Raw genomic sequence first — 23,173 nt, 5'->3', positions numbered from 1 at the left:
TAGGCCGCGCAGACTATTTAAAAAGTGAACAGTTTGAACGCATGAAACCAAATTCTATTTTAAAAGTGACTGAGAGGAATTTGTCATATATATTTGAGAATTGAATCTGTAGTGGTAGACAAGTAAATAAGACAAACTAATCATATTAAAAAATTAAACAAATTTTCAGACATATATTTGCTACCACTTTCTTATTTTTACTAGATTTTCTATTAAAGGGCTCTTTCGTAAACTGGTTTGCCTTCATAGTGGTCTGATTGGACTACCTATAATAAGACTTTGGAGATATGGAGACTTTGCGCGCATTAGAGGTTATCTTGATTTCAAGCGCGGAAATGTTTTTCCTCTTACTCCCCGCGCTGAAATGAGCTCCGAGGAGGTGGAGCCAAGTGCCAACTTCTGGTGAACGAACTATACTAGCCAACAGCAGCGTCTCCGCATTTTCGGTACAAAACAAAAGAAGCGCGGTAGCGCTTCGTCGCACTCAAGCGGTTAAAACGTTATAATTAATAGGAGATCGTGTAAAGGTTGCTACAAACTTCTAGAGGAATTGGGGCACATTATCAGGATGGAAATTGCATATGAACCTGAACCCGAGTATGTCATCGTACGAGGTTAACGCTAGAAAGACTGAAAATTAGTATATACTTATATTGCCGAAAGGCAGTCAAGATGACTAGATTGTGAATGCGTCAATAAATTTGTTTAAAATAAATTTTTAACATTTTTTATATTATTTGCAGTTATGTAACAAGTTATTAGTAAATATTAACAATAAGAAAAACTATATGTTGTTCAAAAAGTCACAAAATTCTAAGAAATCGTGTCATTGTATGCATCATTGCTTTTCTAATTGAAATTGAAAGCAGTCAAAATGACTTCCTTAGGCAATCTAGAGTTAAGGAGCTTCCCTATCATGATTTGTTCAGAAGCACAAGAAAAACCATTTCATTACAGAGGAGGGCTCCTAGCGGCGTATGACGACATTTCCGGGCTATGCAGTTTTAATCCTGATAATGCTCCCTAACTCAGACGCCCTAGCACAGAAGTTTGTCACAGCATTTATGCAACCCCTCTGTTATATATAACGTTTTCAAACTTGTACAATTCGACAAAAAATAGATTAAAAATGTCATTTAAAGAAAAGACAAGATTTGATTCAGATTTGCAATCAGAAATGCGAAAGTATCTAACATCTGCTTAGAAATCTCATGCAACAGACAAAAAAGCTCACCAGTGTAATTTTTAATGGCAATAGACACTATTTTATATCGTAATATTTAAAAAGTACACGCATACTTTTCGCATTCTGAATATTTTATTTCCAATTTCTATAAACACGACTTTTCTTGCAAATTGAAGTGTAAAGTGCGCTTTATTTGACATTTCCATTCGGTTAAAAGTTCTCCAGCAAAAATTTAGTTTGCTTAATTTTATAAACTGTTGAGGGAGAAGCTCTTAACCATGTTACAGAAAGGAACAACTACATCTTAAAAGTAAACAAGGAATGTCATTCGTTCTTTGGGTACTGTAATACCCGTAAAATGGTCCCTACAGTGCAGCGTGTTCTCTATTCATCTGTCATTTCCAGAGTTAAACATCCTCGGCAGGGATTTGGGAAAGACATCTTTGACTGTTAATCGATAAGATGCTGTATTTATTGACGATAGAGTTTTCACTTTGAAGTTTGTCTTAGTCTGGAGGGAATAATTACTTTTATGCATTTCGAATTACCCTCCACATTTTAAGAAGGACATATTTAAGACAGCAAAGTTATGCTTCTAAATGTTTAGAATGAATGTTAATTTTGGAAACATAAAATGTATTTATGTTTAGAAGGATTCTTCATTTTCCCGAAAGATTTGTTTTTGGAATTCTTTTAAATCTCAGAAATAACACAAGTCTTCCGTTTTGTAAAACCTATTACATTGCTATAAATAAAGAGTTAATTAAGATTAATGAGAATTTCTGAAAGGATTGCATAGTGCTACTAAACTTAATTTAAAAATGTTGATTATTCGTATTAATAAAACATTAATAAATAATGGTTTCATTCGCATTTTGAGGATGGCTGGATTCAACAGCCATGACATAAAAAACTTTCAAATCTTTAGAGACCAACCCGCTTGAACAATCGAAACAAAATTTCATATTTGATGATACACGCTCATGGTTGTCAGAGCAATCGAACTCTCATGGTTGCAGTTTCAGTAAACAAATTTCGAAGATTTCAAGTGAAAACGTCTATTTTTTGCTTATCGCAATAAATAATTTTAAATTGAGATCAAACGGTATTTTTGCATGAATCGGGTGGTTTCGTGGGGCTACGCTAGACAGAGATGAGAGAGCAAGATACAACTCAGTCGATGTGTTTTCTCTTACTTTCCCGTTGTCAGAGCGCACACAGAATGAATTGAATCATTGATACGTCGAAACCATGTAAAGTATTTATTTCTTTATCTCTGCCTAGTGCAGCCATTTTCATGTTTAAAGTATCATTTCAGCTCTATTTTATGTTTTTTTTTACCGTGAGAACCACATTTTGATACGAAAAGTTAAGCGTTTCTATTCAAAAAGTTCAAAATTCGTTCACTGTAATTGTAACCATGAGAGTTATAAAAAATCTGAAGAATTTTATACATGGAAGTTTTTTAAAACCACCTCTGCGCATGATTTTGGTTTCAGTATAATTTATAAGTAAAATATAACATTACCAATATATTTTAAGCAAATGAAAAGTTTTCTATTAATGCCTAATGTATTTTTTGAAATCATAGGAATGATAAAAAAAATCGTACTTTTTATGGAGTCGTCATTGAATGGTTGTAAAATCAAGTATTCATAACGTAATTCACTAGGTTAATAAACAAAAATATATTCTTTAATTACTCAATTCAAAATTGTTCCGTTGATAACTCTAATTTTAAAAATGCTTTTAACTATAGCTTCTGTTCTACTTTCATGCATGGAAACAGTTGTTCACTATTTGTTAGACCATTTTTGGATCATTGTTAGAAATTTTTGTGCTTACAATCTTTAAAATTTGCTGCAACCAAATGAAGTACAAAGCTAAAGCACCTTCACTAAAACACGATTCAAACGGTTGACGCGATTTCGATGATAAACTGAAATACGGTTAATTTTACCACCTTATCGAAGTTGAAGCGAATTCTCAAAGTATTACTGTTCAAGGTAGCAATATTGCAATTAAATGTCACAGCGTCGATTTTCTGCAATATTTCCCTATACAGTCAATAATATTAAAGCAATGTGGTTTAGAATAAATTAGATTTTGATTTTTTAAAGAGGTGACATAGTTGTCTGATTTTCAAATAATATCTCTGAATTTGCAACCTTGATTTAGCTACCTTTTTATTTCTGGAGTGGTTAGTTATTGATAGCTCGGTAACTCTTATCTCGAAAATGTTAATTTAGCTAACAAATATTTTTTCAGCTGCAGCTCTGAGTGCATTTTTAAAATTGAAAGAAAGCTTACTCACTGCAAGGTAATATTTATTCATTAATAATTTATGTTCTTTTCTATTCACCAAAATATTTTTTTTTTCAAATAGAATTAGTATTCGTATTATTACGATACCTCGATACACCTGAAATTCCGGTGCACGAAAAAGGAACCCATCACCACTTGAATAAAATCCTAGCTCAAACAATAAAAAACAACAGTCAGCAAGTGAACATATGCTGGCCAAATGGCGAAAGAGTAGACCGGATGAAATGAGCCGGCAGTTATGTTGAAGGAAAGTAAACTGCGCCCTTTACAGTAGAAATCTCTATCCGTACACGCCGGTTATTTTGCCGGCTTTCAGTATCGAACTCACGGCTCCGTGCTCTCTACCAACAGTGTGAGCGACACCCCTCTACCGTATGAGCCTTAGTAGCTCGACCAAATGCGCATTGTATAGCACGTGCTGTCTTCCTTGAAACTAAAGCTATTTGCTAAACTAAAAGGCAAACATGGGTTTCCAAGACGTCATCGCTATACTAAATCAGTCTCAAGTGCCTTTTGCAAAAATATGCATGAGTGTGCGGACATCTAACATGATGCCTATAATGAAAAGTGGGTAATATGTTTCTAGCTTTCTCCGTATTAAATATTGAACTAGACACACACATGTCTTGCCTTTCAATGTCTGAGAAATCGAGCATTAAAGCAATGGAGTTTCGATGGTCTGAGTAGGTTGGATGGCCGCACAACCCTCCATGCCTTTGAAAGAGCTACTGAGATCGGTGCGAGTATAAGGAGATGATAATGGAAATCTTTTTCGACTTATTTGGGCTTCAATTGGCTTTAGTTAAATTTTAGCGGTCAAGTATGCGTGGCTACTTAGAGCACAATCTTGTTGGCAATTTTCTGGTGTGGGAAAATTTTTGCCGTATGTGCTGTCCATCAGAATCTCCAGGCTTCAACAGACCATCCAGAGCTTGAAAAGAGCGTTATTGAATGAGTGGGGAAAATTGACACATGAATGCCTAAACTGTCTTATTTTCTACTTAAATGAACTATGCGAGGCATATATATCACTGAATAAAATACGGAATGACTTAATAACTTGTGATCTGGTTACTTGATTTTTTTGAACATAAATGCAATCTTAGTCGGTTGAGGATCAAACCGTAAACATGCTAAGTAGTTTGTGCAAATTGTGTTTTAGGTTTTGAAACCAGACACAAAAACTTTATCTAAATAAAGCTAAATTTTCTTGACGATTTTGGATGTTAACTTCAAAATACCAAGCCAGGAAGATCAGATCTCAGCATACGAAAATCCCTTCAATAAGCCAAATGCTATTAAACGATGATAATCTATTTTTAATTTTGTGCACTGTGGGTAATATGTAATTTCTCTCTTTCCTGTACTTAATAAATGTTTTTTTCTGAATATATGAATGTATATATTTTCAATTTAATTAAATATACTTAAAAGCACACCTTTCAAGTACTCAAAATCATGCTACTTTTTGTGGTAGTTAAAGCAATATTGCTTTATATCCATCATGTTGGATACATAATTTTGAGTTTTATTCTTAAATCCATTACCAGTGATTTCGAATATCAGAGAAATCTTTTAGTTTTCAATGAAACCTATTACAACTTGTTCTTGGGATTAAGTGGTAAAATAATTAAAAAAAAAAAAAAAACACATTATATAACAGACACCATCATCTTTGTGCTTTATTTACTTTCTTATAAGTTAAAGAGCGTGTTGAACCGTACTGGCATTTTAATTTTCTGCAATCTAAATATAAAACTAAGTTGAACCATATTGTCATACATGGTTCAATTTAATACCATACAAACTTGTACTATGTGATGATTTAATGATGATCCATTTTTTGTGATTGTAGATGATTTTTGTAATTCTTATAACCAAATTACAAAAATATTTATTTAAATGTATATTTTTTAATCCAGTAAAATCATTTTAATACACTACAAGTTGCGCGCTTCATAACACAACTGCAGCTTAAAATTAATAAATAAAAGCTTAATATGTTAATATCTATTAAAGCACCCTAAATATCAGTTTCTTAACATTCTGGAGTTAATATTCTCACATAAAATTTTTTTGAAATGTATTTTTAAAAGCTGAAAAAAAAGGCTCGTTTCTGGATTTTAGTTGTGCGGAGTTACGGGACTGAAAACAAAGGAAAAGGGTTACAGACGGAAGTTAGTAGCGAAGCTGGTAAAAGCGTTGATGCAGAATATGCACTGCTTTTAACTTAACAATTGCAATATATGCAATTAGGACTTGCTTTATTTTCAGATTGCTAAAAAAGGCCCATTTGTGGACCTCAGTTGTATAAAGTTACGGAGCTGAAAACAAAAGGGTTACAGACGGAAGTTAATAGTGAAGCTGCAAAAATGAAGCATGAAGTTGATGAAGGATATGTACTGCTTTTAACTTAACAATTTTAATAAATACAATTAGCACTTGCTTTTAGATGCTGTCAAAAAGGCCAATTTTTTGGGCTTAATATATACAGAGTTATGGTACTAAAAAGAAGACCAAAAACGTTTTACATATTTGCATACATCTCACATAACTGTTCTTTGAACATCTGATAAATCTCTATTGCACAGTAATATCGTATATTAAAACATTACTAATTTCTTCACAATAATGAAAAGCAGAAAGAGACTGAAATAACTATAATCAACTTACTTGTGCTTATAGTGCTTTTACACACTAAAAAGACAGATAAAAATATTCGTCTGTCTCATAATACTACTGGTTAGAGTCTTATAACTCTATTGAAAAGAAGTATGTTAAAAAATCTTTGATCTATTATATTTTTGAAATCTCTTACCTTTCATACTAGGAATGCATTCAAATATACACTATTCTAGAAGAGTTAAGAATATATAGATCTCATGTTACTTACCTTTTATTCCGCTGAAAGTTTAGACATGCTAATTTTTGTTTAGCTTCAGAGATGTGGCAGAATTCGTCGAATCATATTATTTCGAAAGTTTCATTTACTTACATGCAATGTATGGTTTTTGTCATCACTAAAAATTTTGAGAGTTTTAAAAAAAATATATCGCATCCTTGCAAGAAAAGTGACATAAGTTAAAAAGCAGCAATTTTGAGGCTATGTCAATAAAAAATATGTATGAAGTGCTCCATCAAGTTCAAAAAGTGTCACATCTCGATACTCTCAGGTCAGCAGCTGAGAGCATCGGTGTCAGTTATAAGTCTGATTCAGAATAAGGGTTATCGTATTCATTAAGTTGATTTTTCTCAAATACTGCATTTTAGAGTTATGACACGTTTTTTGTTGGGGTGCGATATGGTCCGTTTATAAAATTTTTCTTTTTAGAGTTATGACACTTTTTTTGCTGGGGTGCGATATGGCCTGTTTATAAAATTTTTCCTTTCAGAGTTATGACACTTTTCTAGCTGGGGTGCGATATGGTCTGTTCATAAAATTTTTCTTTTTTGAGTTATGACACTTTTCTTGATGGGGTGCGATATGGTCTGTTTATAAAATTTTTCTCTTAAACTGGAAAAAGTTACACTTGTGCTTTAAAAAAAAACATTGTGCTTTGATTAAGATTTAAATACAAATATTCATATTATTACTATATTGTGGAAAACAGAACTATCTTGATTTGCAAAATTAATCCTAATACTGAAAATTTTGAGTTACCATTTTTTTCTTTTATGAAGAATGACCCGTTCTTTTAAAAGGATATTAGACATAAATGGGACAAAAAGTGATGCCAAGAAAAGAAACTTCAACCCATTACAAAAAGGGTCTATGTAAATATAAAACATCGCTATAAAAATGGCAGTACATATTTAATTATACCAAATAAATATTTTTTCTGTTACCACTTTACCACTGTTCTGTTTTCACTTTTACTTTACAAGAGTATCGTATTTTGACTTCATATTATAAACATATTAATGTAGATAGAACTGTTTCTGGGGAATAAATTCTAATAATAAAGCACATTTGATACCCTTTTCCATTTTATAAAAAAATAACTGTTTTCTTGAAATAATAAGTACGAATGGGTTATAAAATATTCGTCAAAATCAAATAATTTTTTATGACTTGGATCCTGGTTAGATTCTCCGAAATGAGCACTGAATGTAACAAGCGCTGATCAGAGTGCGCTTTTTCTGATCGTGCATTAATGGTTCGGAATTGCCTCTAATGTATTATTTCTGACTGAGTGAAGTTGAAAAATTTCCATTACGGTCGGGAAGCGCAGAACGGAGATCGGGGGATCGCTAGAGAGATTTCTCCCACCACTGTGAGTTAGTTCAGAAGCAGACGGAACTGGTTAAGAGGCCTCTTTCCTTCCAACCAAAACGAAGGGAAAAATACCAAATATGTTCTTAATCATCTTAATTTATTTCTTAGAAATAAATTGAGATTGAATATTTATTCCATTCGGCAGTATCCTCTGAATAACGCAACATATTCTTTATTGATTAATCATTTCTCTTTTGAAATTTTACAAATACAATTTTGAAATTATCAATTTTCAAAAGCTAGTTTAGCATAAGATAGTTGTTTGTTTCAAGAGTTTTGATTAAAAATTCGAGCAATTTTAAGTTAAGACAATTTTTCAAAGTCACCTAAGTAGGTTTTCATCAGCTAAAACAGCAATTAAAAATAATTTACATTTAAAATTTATCAGTTAAGCTAAAAGCAGCAAATGTATACAATTTAATTAACTACTTAAAACAAATCCATGGAAGTTCAACAAGTTACCGAGAGCTGTTCCTCTTTATGTAATGGAGAGAGCATATGAGAGAGCATTAGTGTTTCTGAGCATTATTCAAAGGTATAGTGCAGTTAAATGACAGTCTATCATCAGAAGTTAGACAAGAAAAAATATATAATCCGGAGGCATTGAAAATCGAAAATGTAATCAAATTCAAAGATAGCGAAAAAAAAAAAAATGGTTTCTTAATCCGGTCGAGAGAAGTGCAAAATCTCTCTATTGTCATCGAATTATCACTATGAATTAATCTCAGACCATCTCCAATTGCTCATTAGCATACCCCAGTGCAACGTTAAAAAAAACTCAAGTTTTATTATGCAAATAAAATGTACAGATTGTTAACTTTTATGTACTGTGACATTAGAGATTATTCGAATTATTATTACGTTATATTGATTACTATAATCAAATAAAGTGCCGCTGTTAACTGTAACTTAGCATGCTGGTATTGAATATAAACCACATTAATGAACAAGTTCACATTTTTTGCTTTCTTAAAATGCCGGGTAAAAATTTCTCAATTTATATCTTAGATAATAAAGAATGTTTCGAAAAATTAAACATACTTCATTAAAAAAACCACCCGTAACTTTAAATCAAAATAATTTCTATCTTGTATTCTAATTGATGTTGTTTAGAAAACAGGCCAAAATAAAACGTAAAATCTAAATAAAATCAGAAAATAACGTAAATTCTAAATAAGAATTTTTAAATTTGCTCGAGAAAATTTGACTTATAGAGAATATTGTCAAATAACTCAGCTCACATGTCAGCATTCTTATTTTCCAATAAGTCCAATTTATAGCCTCTTAAATATCATATCAACTACATCAATACAGTTTTATAAGTTCAAAAGATAAGCCGAAAAGTATTAGATTTTTTTTACATTACTATCTTTGCTTAAATTCTGTCTATCACCAAGAATTTTTTTCGATTTTCCGGAAAGGATAAGATTGACATGTGACTGCTACTTGAGAAAAAAATTGCTGAATGCATTTCTTCCAAACTTTTAGAAATATATCGACTTCAAAAATATATTCTCTACGCTTTTCCAAAAAAAAGTTTGATATTTTATTTGAAAATATTTAATGTACCGTGTGCATGAAAAGAAAATAAACATCCTGAATTACTTTTGATCCTAATGATCCGATTTTCAAGGACTAGGACTCAATCTGAATTAGTGCAGATGATATTTTTAAGCTACGAAATGAGACACAAAAATGTATTTTCCTTGAATAAACAGATCTTTCTTTCGATGAATTATGATTTATGTCTTCAATATATGGAGGGGGAGGGGGTAGCCGCAATCTGGAAATTATAATCCTAATAGTTAGGTTTGAAGAGTGATTGTAAATTTAGACGGCTTAATGTTAATTTTACTTTCTGCTTATTTTATCATATCTTCAAAGTTTTTAAAGAGAAGTGGAAAAATTCTTGCTCACAATTATAAAACTCGTTTATCAAGAGGTATTTTCACTCAAAAATAAGAAATATTTATTATTTTTAATATTTTATTTAATAGTTGTCGAATTTTTTTTTAATAGCAAGGTATACAAATTTTTACATAATTTTAAAGAACGTAATTTTATATCGCTAAATATAAATCTAAAATGAAATCGGTTATGAGATATCAAATGTTAGATACCTGACTTTTTGAAATTAAATTTTTAGGAATTATTCTATCGATTTCGTTCCAATTTTTTATTATTTTTTTTTGTACCTGATAAATGAATTTTATAATGGTGTGCATAAAATTTTTCAATTCACTCGAAATATTCAAAAAGTAAAAGTAAGATTAACACGTTCAAAATTTTGACCTATCTCCTGACAAAACTAGTAGCAGCATATTTCTGAATTTCGTGTCAAAAATCATATTCCGTAGAAAAAAAGATATATTTATTCAGATGAAGTACGTCTTTGTGCCTGATTTTTCAACTTGAAATGTTGTCTGCACTAATTAATTAGCATATTTAAGATCACCCCTTTGAATTATTAAGAATGAGTCCTAGTATTTGAAGATCCGATCATTATATCAAAAGTTATTCAGGGTGATTCCTTTTTTCTACGAGCACTGTACAACAACGATTTATAGTGATTTGTGATTTATAGTGAAATATGGTCGTCTAGTAGTTCCAACGATCATAGGGCAAACTTATAGGGTTAGTTGAGCGTACTATAACATGTATTTTTTTACAGGAATGTGTAATCTAAAATTGCTACTCACGTGACTCATGTCATATATATATATATATATATATATATATATATATATATATAGTTCAAAATGAAGAATAAAACAAAGAAAAATTATAGACATAAGAAAAAGGGGGAAATAATAAGTAAAAAAATAACAAATAACAGTTTAAAAGAAACTTGCAGCTTAAGCGCAATAAATGAAACTTATTGTTTTTCTTTACTTTCTTCGTGTTTTCTTGTATATATATATATATATATATATATATATATATATATATATATATATATATATATATATATATATATGGCATGAGTAGAAAAATGTGATTATTTACAAAATCAACGGAAAGTGCTTCTTTGCAGAAATACATTATTAACAATAAACGGTCAAAGTTTGAGTACATCAGCCCGATTTATCGGTTTTGTTCTGAAAATTAAAAACATTGTTAATATAAGGAGGCAACATCGTTAATATTTATACTCATTTATTTGAGGAAGTTAGCATTCATCAAAGTATCCTCCTTTGGCTTCAATGGGAGGTCCATTTGAGGCATTCGTTTGTTCAATTTTGCCAAACTTTGACAACATATGGTTTTAATTAATTCATTTATTTACTATCTTTGTCGGACGCATAATTTAAAGAAATTTTTCAACCAAATTTTTGGATTATCAGTTGTATGAGACTGAGTCCTTTTCTATTTCCTCTGGGTGTTTTGTGATGAATTGATTCCTTTTTTTAGCCACTAATGAAGCTAAAACTTAGATAAGCGGTTTTTCCATGGTTGAGCATCAATATTTAAAATTTAGGAAACAAATACATATTTATTTGATTATTATTTCATGACGAAATTGAATTCTTTTGTTAGTAATGAAAAACAGAGAAGAATAGATTACCAGTTATAAGAACAAAGGTTTGAATAACTATTATTTTCTCTTCTTTTTTTGGAAGAAGTTTTTGAATAGGTTATTTTTTAATTTCTTTTTTTGATCAAAAGGAGAAAATATTTTTTAAAAAGAGAATAGAATTCAGTTATTGTTTGGAGTATTATTTTCCTGATTATTTGCGTCATTTAGGTGAATTTTTGAAGAACTTAAAGTTCCTCCGAAGTTGTATTTGTTTTTATATAGCAAAAATAATCTTATATTGTTAGAAAAATTTTGAATTGCACGCAAATTGGATATAACATAAGTTTGTTCTTTCTGAAGAATTGAAAATCTTTGATAATTTTTCTTTTCCTCGTGGAAAAATTAAGGTATCTTTGTTTGTGTGCTTTGTATACATTTCAATTACAAGCAAACTAGAATCAAAATAAGTTTGTCGGAATAGTTTCTTAATTTTTAATCATTAGTAAAAATACAATTCAAAAGACATTTTTTAAAGTCTATTATTCTAAAAATATTTGAACTTTTGAAACTTCCATTCAGTTAATTAAGAGTTATTGGTTTTTTGCTTATTATCTTTTGGAGAAATTAATTTTCTATAATATTTTTGTTTCGAAATTATTTTTTACAATTGAGTAAAGGTAAACAGGAGCTCAATGAACATAAAATAGGCAAATAGGCAGTTCTTATACTAATATGCTACTTCTATTAGTCTTCTGTAAAAATCGTAGTTAATTCATTATTTTATTTATGTTTACAGTATTAAGCTACTATTTTATTCATCTGTTGCCTCAAGTACGTCTTTGTTTAGGAGAAACTTATTAACCAAGGATGTTATTTGTATTTGCTCATGCATGAACTAATAAGGGAAAAAGTTTGAAACCACAAAATTCACCTTTTTAAAAATAAAAATAATGATTTGATACTCAATCAAATATATAATCAAATGCACTTATTCGTAGGTTTAAGAATTCTACTATATTAATAAAACAATAAAAGAAACTGTTAGAATAAGACTTTTTAAATACAGAATAAAGCAAATTAATTTGTTACTAAACCAAACATTTATTCAAGCTCTCAAAAAGAATTTTCTAATAAAAATCTATTTTGCATTTAATTTGTCTCGTGTAAGATTTACGGTTAAAACAAATAAATTCGAGGCAACAGTATAGTTAGATAAGAACCCGAATTCGAGCTTTTTTTAAAAGCAAATTAAAAAAAAAAAGAATAAATCACTAAACTAAACCTCGCTAGTAAATTTAAATAAAAATGCTCAATAATAAATCACTATGCCGAAGTACTTTTAAATTTTTTTTACACCCTTTTTGACAGTGAAAATTTATGTCCTTAATTTTTATCCGGAAATAAGATTTATAAGGTCATTAAACACAAACTGTCTGTTGCAATTTGCGTAAGTTTCTTATGTAGTTTGTAGGAACTTTTTCTAAACACCTCAGTTTGAGATATACCAAAATTTTTTTTCACTTGATGTACTATGGTTTAGTTTAATTAGACCACTGGATAAGTAGGGTAATAGTTTTGATTTCAAATCTGTCCTAGACATTTTATACTTTAAATGCTATAACATAAGATAATCTTTTAATCTTTAATCTTAATAATAAGATCTTTTAAGATAATTGTAGATAAAAATGAATAGTTTTTATTTATTAACCAAGTACCTATAAAATAATATTATTCATTAATCGTCAAATAATCCATAATAATAAAGCAGATATTTTTTATTTATATTTTCATTAGTTAGTAGTATACAATATCATTCTGAAAATGCTCCATTTAAGTTACACTGAACATATTTTTTGTTGGATTTATAAAAATATTTGATCTTGCCTAATTCATGTGTGAGGATCTCAAATCTGAAATTAGTTTTGCCCCTACAGTGATTGACACTTTTTATCGAAATGTACAAGTTTCTAAACTTTTAGCAGAGTGTCACATAAATGTTGGGGCAAACTATTAAAGGAGTTAGGGCTCATCAGGGACTAATTTTATGAGTTTATTTATTTAAATGTTAAAATAATACTTACTTTAAATTTCTGTAGAATAAGTTGAAAGATAGAAATGTTAAAGCTAAAGTAACACCAAGAACTGCCAAAGCTGTAACACATATGAAAACTCTTTGATCTAAAACAGCAACTCTCATAATAATAATTCGGTTGGATATTGGCGGACTTCCCCCTGTGGTTAAAAAGAAAAGTTATAAAAATTCAATTTGGTTTAATTTCATATTAAATGAAGTGACCAATACATACTAGCCTTTACATTAAATATCGTATTTGTAAGCTTTGTAACATACAGCAATACTTACTTATTAGCACATGAAAAATTTTAGAATATCTCAAAAAATAATTAAAATTTTAAGTAATTTTAATTATTTCTTGAATTTTAAAATTTAAAAAATAATTTCAAAATTTAAAAAAAAATTACAATTAAATAAAATTCAAAAATTTTAGTGCATCTCAACGCCGAAAATAGTGGCGACTACTTTACCCCAACGTGGTGCGGAGAAACGGATCTAGTGTTTCACTGGACCAATGTTCTTTTACACTATTTGGTGTAAAATAGCCCCACCATTTTTGTTAATCAATAATAATAAAATTTATAATGACAGTAATATACAGTAAACATAACAAATAGTTACTTTTACAATACAAGTAAGAATAATTAATTTAGAATACATTTATGTACTAATTCCTAAAAAAAAATTAGTTTGTAATCAAACATTCGTGAAGCGCATAGAGAATCTTAAGACGAATTCGAATTTGGCTTAATAGAATGGAAGCGGATAGAAATTGTACATTAATAAATCAGTTAACTTAGTTCTCAGAGATTGAAAATTTAAAATATAATTATCCTTATTGCACAACTAAAAACATACATTTATATGTAATATAGAAATTTTGTTTCCGTTGATAAATATCAGCGTTGAAAATAACAACAAACTCTCACCAGTTCATTCCAGATTGTAAACAAATTATTCGCGATATTCTACCAAGCAGTTCTTGAATTTTTTCAAAGCTCGCCAATATTCACGTTTTCCGAAGTGAAAATAATTCTCGTATGGTGTGAAAGCGTGAAGGTTTGCTTTAAGATTATTCGAATTTAAATGATTAGATTTAAACTACACCCTTTAAATCGTATATGAAGACACGATTTGGTGTTAATCAGTGTTTCTTACTCAATTTTTTGGGTAGTTAAACATGACATTCGAAGAGATATTACGCTACAGTTTTTAGAGTGAACCACATAATACAAGGGCTGTTTTTTTAAGTAAAAGCCGATTTGTTATTAAACTAATAGGTGACACGTGCGTCGCAACGAGTGCTTGTGCCGTGTGCTGGCGTTTCTTGGGAATCACTAGCCGATTTGTTGTGTAAACTAATAGGTGACGCGTGCGTCGCAACGAGTGTTTGTGTCGTGTGCTGGCATTCCTTGGGAAGCCGATTTGTTGTGTAAACTAATAGGTGACGCGCGCGTCGCAACGATTGCTTGTGTCGTGTCCTGGCATTCCTTGGGAATCACTAGCCGATTTGTTGTGTAAACTAATAGGTGATGCGTGAGTCGCAACGAGTGCTTGTGCCGTGTCCTGGCATTCCTTGGGAATCACTGCGTTCATCTACACTTATGTAAATAACATGTACGGTCAGTTCCGTGTGTTTAAAATGTTTAAGTTTAACAAATCACAGCCGCTCATGAGGTACGGCCAGTGAATCGCTTTTAGTTGGCACAAAACCTGTTTGCTGCATGCATTCACCAGTAGATTTGTAAATTTTACGATGCTACCTACTGGCATGCTGACAGGAAATTTTTCTACTCCATGACAATGACTCTTCACAGCTCAGTTCCGAGCTTCATTGGACAATTTTGACTGGGAAGTTTCGGACCAATCCTCAATACAGCCCAGACCTTTCGCTAAGTGATTTTCATCTTTTCCAATGTTTTAAGCATAATTTCTGCGGCAACCTCTACAACGAAAACGAATACGTGAAAATGGTAGTGACTTCTTGGTTATCGGCGTAGGTGGCAAGTCACTGTGAAGAGGGTATTCAAAAGCTAGTTAAAAGATATGATAAATGCTTTAGAAAACTTGGTAACTATTTTGAAAAAAAGAGGGACGTATGTAGAATCAAAAAATAAATTTTACTCCGTGAAAAGTTTCTTTCGTTTGGTTTTTATTTTCAAACAGCCCTTATTTTAAAAACAGCCCTCGTAGTAAGCATAGCACAAAATTGAAAATATAGATGTTTGGCATTAGTGAACAAAGATTTTTTTCTTCTTTTTTTTATTTCCAATGGCAGAAATTGACAAACTCTTAACAAGAAGAATAAGCCTAGCTAAGAGAAAAAAGTCAATGACTCATTAGCAGATGCCTAGCACTCCAATATCTGTTCACTTCGGAGTCTCCGTGTACAGCCGAACATCCCATCAAGTGCTTCCTATCCATTACTTCGAATTTCCTACGGAGTGGGCAATTCGGACTCGTAAAAATACCAATGCGGTGGAGGTGGTGCGCAAGACAGTCATGACCCACCGCAAGCCAAAATTCTGCCACAGCCTTTTCACGGGATCTGTCTGAAATGCCCTTGTCTGAAATGTTCCCCCAACTTTTCAGGGATATACGGGAAGAAAGGGACACTTTCCAATTTTTCCACATTAAATTTTTGATGTATATTTTCGTGGAATGGAAGGATCTATTGGAATTTGGTTGTTGCATTATTTTTGTGCCTTTCTTTGCCAACATATCAGCTTGTTCATAGCATCGGAGTAAAGGGAGTACAAAGAGAAATTAGTATTATTAAGAATTGTGCATAATAATAAGCATGGCATGCTACTTGATTAAAAATACGCAGATGGAAATATAAAGTGCACATGTTTCAAGTGCTCAGAAAAAGACGCCCATTCATAATAATGGGGCAGAAATTCAATTTAAACCTTGCAAAAATTATTGCCACTATCGTCATGCCCTGCAATCTTGTTTCATTCATACGAATGCTGATTCCCTTGTTACAGCATTAGTTCCTCACTACCTCTTCATAGCGTGTGGAAATGCATTTTACTTTGATTCATTCCTCTCGGCCACAGTGGTTTTGCTTGTTCTGCTTTTCCATCTTCAATTTTGTTTCATTTTCGTCGTTTTTTTTTCACATTGCGTTTTTTTTTTAGTTTTGTTTGTCACCTTTATTTTCCACTTCTCGTTGGAAACTTAACGTTTTATATGTCAAATCGCTATTGTTTCTTCTCCTTCACGCCCGACAAGTCATAAGAATAGGCCTCTACATTTACGCGTTTGATACATATAAACTGGGCCGGGATAGCCTGGATGGTAGGGCACTGGGCCCATGTCCGAGAGTTATAGGTCCGTACCCCACCGGGCGAAGGCTCACCGTGTAGTAAAGTGACTGATGCACGTTAAATCCGTCGAGTCGCCAAAGTCCTCCATGTTCCCATAACAAATCAATACCTCTGGGGGTACTGGAATGGAGATCGATTGTTCTCTGATTCAGGTCAAAATCACGATCTGTGGATGAATGAGAGGATGTATGAATGGGTCCTCCCTATAAACGGGTGTGAAGCATGGTGCAGCAGAAGTCGAATTCTTCTCCATAGATGGCGCCACTGGAAAACAAGGACAATCGCACCACCTCTGCCTAAAGCAGGCATACGTCAACAGCAACATACATATAGACTTTTATTTTCATCTGCATATTTTTAAAGCCAATGAATTTTTCTTAATAAAGCAATATCTTCTCGCTTCAGCTTCTTGGGGGTTATTTATTTAAATATAGTATATATTAGCATAGTAAGTATAGTATATAATTATCATAGTTGGTAGAGTATACATCAGCGTAGAAAACATGGTTCGTGTTAGTAAGAATAATATATAATAAATTTAAATAAGGACTACATGTATCAGCATAACACGCATTTGGAGTTAGTAAGCATAGATGCATTTAGAATTAGTTACCATAAGAGTATTTAGCATTAAATAAAGTATATATAATATTAGTAAGAATAGTACATAACCGTAATATCAACTATCAGGATATTTGATTTTAGTCTACTCATACTTTTGAAACGAGAACCAGCCAAACCAATTTTAAGTTTAAGACTACCAATGTTCAAGTCCCTAGCTTTGTAATTTTGAACCTAATCCAGAAGACAAAAGAACTCCTGGATCAAGGATTGGGGAGATCAAGTACTTTTCGACTGAACTAATCCGAATGTGCGTCACATGGAGAGGAAAACCGTAAAAACCTCCTGCGATTAGTCTGAAGGCAAGGGAACTCTAACCCATAATCCATCTACCACTGAGGATAATTTTCGTCAGTACTGTGGTCGATGCGAGCCGGGTGCGGAATTCTTATTCACCAGCATTAGCTGGAATTCCAACTAATTGAGAGGCGAGTGCTCTATCCTTTGAGCCACCAAGGCTCAAACAGAGACAATGGAAATTCTTTGAAATCTTAACAAAAATATATTATTATTATTATTATTATTAAAAGTTATTGCAATTAGTGAACATAAGAAGTCACATATTCATGCTTGTAATCGTTTGCCAAAGATTAATTAGAATGGAATCTAAATTAAACTTTTTCAGTAATTTGTTTTGAAATTTAAAAACTACATTGGTCATTGAGTAACCAAGGACTACATTGGTCCTTGAATTGGTCCTTTATCTTAACAAAAATATATTATTATTATTATTATTATTATTAAAAGTTATTGCAATTAGTGAACATAAGAAGTCACATATTCATGCTTGCAATTGTTTGCCAAAGATTAATTAGAATGGAATCTAAATTAAACTTTTTCAGTAATTTCTTTTGAAATTTAAAAACTACATTGGTCCTTGAGTCTTTGCTGAAAATTAATTAATTACAAATTTTTGAACTATGATGGCTGTAGCCAGAGCTAGAACTCTATAAAATGTCTTAATTTTTAAGCCGGAATTCTAAAATATTTTATTTTGGTTTCTGACCAAAACAGCGAACGTTTTGAAACTTGATTATGTTTTGCTTAATATCATTAATTATAAGCATGTGTTTAAGGCATTATGATCTTTTAAAGTTAAAAATAAAAATGTCATAATCAAGAGCAAGAAACCAAAATTTTGATTCTTCAATTTGATATTTTATATTAAAATGTTCAAATTTATTCTCATCACAATTTTAATAAAAAAATTTAAGTAACTAATTATTCAATCTTTTCTCAGTTTGCTTTACACGAAAAAACTAATATATTTGCATTAAGGCAAAGAAATTTTCTTAGTAAAAATAATTAATAAAATGTAATTCATTTCTCACTAAGCAATAAAACTTCGAAAATAAAACATTTATTTAGAAGTATTTTGTGAATAAGTAAAAATATATTTAAGTATACCTTGCCAAACAATTTTGCTGCAACCAAAACAGTCAAAATCTAATTGCGCAACATCAGGATTATAAACAGTCACCAGCTTTAAATCATTCCCTGGAAAAATAAAAACTTATTAAAAAACATTTAAAAGTGTTATCATCACACATAATTTACCAAACACGTTAAATAAAAATATATGGTTTGGAAATGATATATAATATAGAGTTGATATATGATGATATATAAAATAGAATATTAAAAAAAGTTGCTCATATTCAAATGCACTTCAATTATAGGAAAACCAAAATAATTCTTCTTTCTCTTGAAATTGAAGTCAAACGAAACAACGAAAATGAATTACAGGGTAAAAAAAAGAAATATAGGGATCATTTTTGAATGTTTTTATTTCCAAAATTTATTACATAAATTCAGCGATGCTTCTCAATATGTTGACCTCCGGCTTAATAGATTTGTGTACAACGCTTCGGCCATGATTTTAAAGCCCGCAAAATGATTTCCTGGGGGATTTTCTTCACCTCTTCTCTAATAGCTCTTTGAAGGCCTCTCAATGTAGAAATTCTTCGCTTATTCAGTTTGTTTTTCAGATGTCCCCATAGGAAATAGTCGCATGGTGCAGCATCAGGACTGTTTGGAATCCATTGTTCTGGTCTCAGGAATTGCACTTGCTGATCTGTTAGGAATTTCTGGGTGAAATTAGATGCATGCGATGGGTCAGAGTCCTGATGGAACACAGCATCACCATTAGGGTACAATCTGCAGTAATCATCCTTAAGAAAGGACGTTAATATCTTCTGTGTGTAATACTCAGAATTTAATTTGGCCCCAGGTTTCACGAACCGAGGTTTGGTCACACCATGGGCGGATATGCCCATCCAAACCATTACGCCTTTGGGATGAGGCACTGTGGTTGATGGTGTCAAGTCTCGCCTGTTCTGCCCACGGCTAAGATATTGAACTTTAGATTTAGCATTGGTATTAGATAGATAGATCCAAGCTTCATCAGTTGTAATGGACTTTCGCCATCTGTCCTTACGGAGAAGCTTGTAGAGGGGCCATGAACGCTGCCTCCTAATCTGCACCGATCTCTCGCTTAAATGATGACATTTAGGTTTTTTTATGGCATTTTTTCTTCAACTTTTGTTTTAGTTGATAGCTTACAACTTGCTGACTCACGTTAAGAGCTTTAGCCATGTTTGCCTGTGTTGGTGGATCCGGTTTCGATGTCATCTTATCAAGCTTCTGCAAATCTGATTTCTTCAATTTGCTTGGTCATCCACTTCTTTTTGGTTTTTCATTATTTTGCATCGATCCGAGTTTTGAATACTTGATGCGACTGATATGGCTGAGTGAAATCGCAATACCTTTCTTTTTAAAATGAATTTGTATAATCCTGTGGCTCCATCGAAGTTCTAAAAATGCTCGTACTTGACCAATTAGCTTTTTGTCAAATTTCTTCAAAGGCATTTTTGTGATTTTATGAAATAGTATTGCAATTGAAAGTCTAATAGCAGAGCTTTAGATCAGTATGCTATATATGTAAAAAGGTTTCAGAACTTTAGTGGTAGATAACCACAAAAGTGATCCCTATACTTTTTTGCTACCCTGTACAACGCAGTGCAAGGTTCAAATGGAATTGAAATACAGGAATTTTAGAACAAAATAAAATCACTTCCAAATTTAATCTAGTGAATTCCATAAGAATGGTTGGAAATGCACATCAACCAGCCCTGACAATTCTTAAAGCTCTATCTCAACAGAAAAAAGACACAGAAGAGGTAAATATAAGAAAACACAAGAAAAAAGATAAAATTCTCTCAGGAGACAGCCAGAAGTCTCGATTTCGAAAAAGTGAATAAGCAATTCATCTTATCTATATTTTCGACTTCAAGGTATTTTTCGACCAGAGTTACTTTCCATTAGGAGTATTGGCAATTCATATAATCTAGATAATTATTAAATCTTCTTTGCGTGTGAAAATCTATTAGGTTAGTTCACGAATTTTTATTTTATCTTCACAGGCTCAAAAAAAAAAAAGCTTACATTTTAGGTTTAATGATCTATAAGGGCAACGTAATTAATAATATTTACTTACATTTAATTTTTTTAGTTCATTATCTTTAAAAAAGGAATATTCTAGCAATTAAAATAAGTACCTTGTCTTTGATGGAAAGCTGTTATACCAACTCGGTCTGAGTTTGAAAATGAAACTGGTCCCTGAAAAGAAGTTAACATTACAATAAAATTTATAACACTTTTATTGCATACGTAACATTTGCATTAAATTAAGAACAATATTAGACAAGCTGTTGAAATTTTTTTAACTCGAATATTATTGCCAAAAGTAAAGGTGCAGTTTAAAAATTTTCATGTAAAAATACAGAGAGGAAAAAACAAGAATCTCGGTGAAATTAAGTAAGTTTTGTTCAAGCGCATATAACCGAGTTTTTCGTTCACGGAGTAATTCAAAATATCGGTTTCTCGATGTGTATATATTTAAAGGGGCTTTGTTTCAATGCATTGTTAGTCATAAGTAAGTAACAGCCACAATTTGGAGTGGTAGGTAGAGTTTCACCGACTACTGATTCGACGGCGGCTAATAATTCTCCATGTTAAATACTAGATCTCTGATTGAAGTCTTATCCACGGAGCCTTCAGAGCCGAAAAAAGCTTAATGTCTAAGAGACAAGGTGTAATTCATAGAGCTTTGCTACACATAATATGTAAATATATATATTTATATATATATATATATATATATATATATATATATATATATATATATATATATATATATATATATATATATATATATATATATATATATATATATATATATATATATATATATATATATATATATAAAAATATTTATATGCATAAATTTTAAATTATGACTTCAGCATACAGTTAGCATCCGATATTAACAGACAATATCTTATCCTCTTACATAAACATAACTGACTTTATTTATAATTATTATTTTCAGTTAGTATTATTTTTGTTTTAGTTATCGTTGAGATGCTGTTAATGATCAACAGAAGTGTATACGTAGTTGTATTATCTTTTACAGATGATGACAAGGCATATTGTTCGGGTGCGATATTTATCAAATATCATTTGTCTAACAAACATAGCATATGAGTATCCATTGTGTGGAACTATGATTAAACACGTTTATTTGTCTAGAATAAAAAAGCAATATTCATGGCAACTGTAAAAGTTATTTTAATAAGGTGATAATAAATTGATTTTTTTAAACTGTGTAAAACTAAAAAGGTTAGGTTGTTTTCCTTTAAGAACGTTTGAGTAATAATTATTTCTGTGAATTAAACATGCAAATTTAAAATTTCCTAAAAAAAATACAGCTTTTGTTATAAGTAAAAATTGAGAAGATTTCTCTTAAGTACAAAAATACCCTAACTGTTCGTTACAAAAAATAATAAAAATTTTAAGCAAAGAGTTAAAAAAAAATTGAATTTTTAATTATTTCATCTGAAAGTTCTAAAAAATTCTGTTTTTGTTATTAATTACAAAAATAAAAATAAAAAAATACCTTATTTTAATATTATATTAGTTATTAACGATTTTTGACAGTTGTGCACTTGTTGCAATTGTCCCCACTTACGGGGTCAATTGTAACAGTTCATAAATTCAACTGAAACATAGTTAATTATACATATTATCATAGTTGTGATATATTTTTTTATTGATCAAAATAGTAGTGATATTTTAGGAGTAAAAATAATAGTGAGCAGAGACCTAAAGGGTTAAACCTTTAACTTTAAGGGGTTAAAAATTTTAATTTATGCTGTGAAAGGTGACAAATAAAATAATGCACATGCAGCATAATATCAATGATATAGGAAACTATTGGTGGTTCTTAAAGAGTTAAGTAATGGTTTGTAAACATAAAATTATTTATGTTCAGCTATTACAATCGTCCCTTTACTTTTTGTTACAATCATCCCCGAGACGCCATTTCAGCTTCATTTGTTAAAAACAATGTTAGTTAATTAGCAAAACTACTCTTTTTTCTTGAAATGTTAATAAAGGTGTCCACTTACATATTCGGTTAATAATTTTCATTTGTTTAAACAAAATTACTTTGTTACAATATAATATTCTAATACCAAAAAAAAAAAAAAAGGGATTGCGTAGCGTGAAAATATCTTTTGTTATGTAACTCTTTCAAAAGTACATAAAAATGGTTGCCAGCAGGGGTGTACATGTAAATTTATTAAATACACCTTGTGCGCCACCTAGGAACCAAATCTAGAACCCGGCACTCGAAATGTTTGCTCTGATACAATCGTACCCTGTTACAATTGACCTCACTCTCCCCTATATATATATATATATATATATATATATATATATACAAATACGTCGGTGAAAGATCGAATATTTCACTACATTCTTGTACATTCGGACCCTCACC

The 23,173-nt window shown here is 31.0% G+C and overlaps 1 protein-coding gene across 1 annotated transcript in view; it reads right to left on the bottom strand.

Annotated features, from left to right (window-relative positions):
- Window positions 1-23,173, bottom strand: part of LOC139426973 (uncharacterized) — a 241,413-nt gene that overhangs the window by 42,375 nt on the left and 175,865 nt on the right. The window contains exons 8-10 of the mRNA XM_087154818.1: window positions 20,889-20,949; window positions 18,739-18,828; window positions 13,386-13,536 (exon numbers count right to left, since the gene is read on the bottom strand). Coding sequence (XP_087010944.1) covers window positions 13,386-13,536; window positions 18,739-18,828; window positions 20,889-20,949 — 302 coding nt within the window. The remainder of the gene's footprint in view (window positions 1-13,385; window positions 13,537-18,738; window positions 18,829-20,888; window positions 20,950-23,173) is intronic.

This window comes from Parasteatoda tepidariorum, chromosome 11 (assembly GCF_982258835.1).
Source record: "Parasteatoda tepidariorum strain Cologne lab strain chromosome 11, Ptep-v5.0, whole genome shotgun sequence".
Lineage (NCBI taxonomy): Eukaryota > Metazoa > Arthropoda > Arachnida > Araneae > Theridiidae > Parasteatoda > Parasteatoda tepidariorum.
The sequence above is the reverse complement of the archived record's forward strand: the minus strand, read 5'-3'. Positions and strand labels throughout refer to the sequence as shown.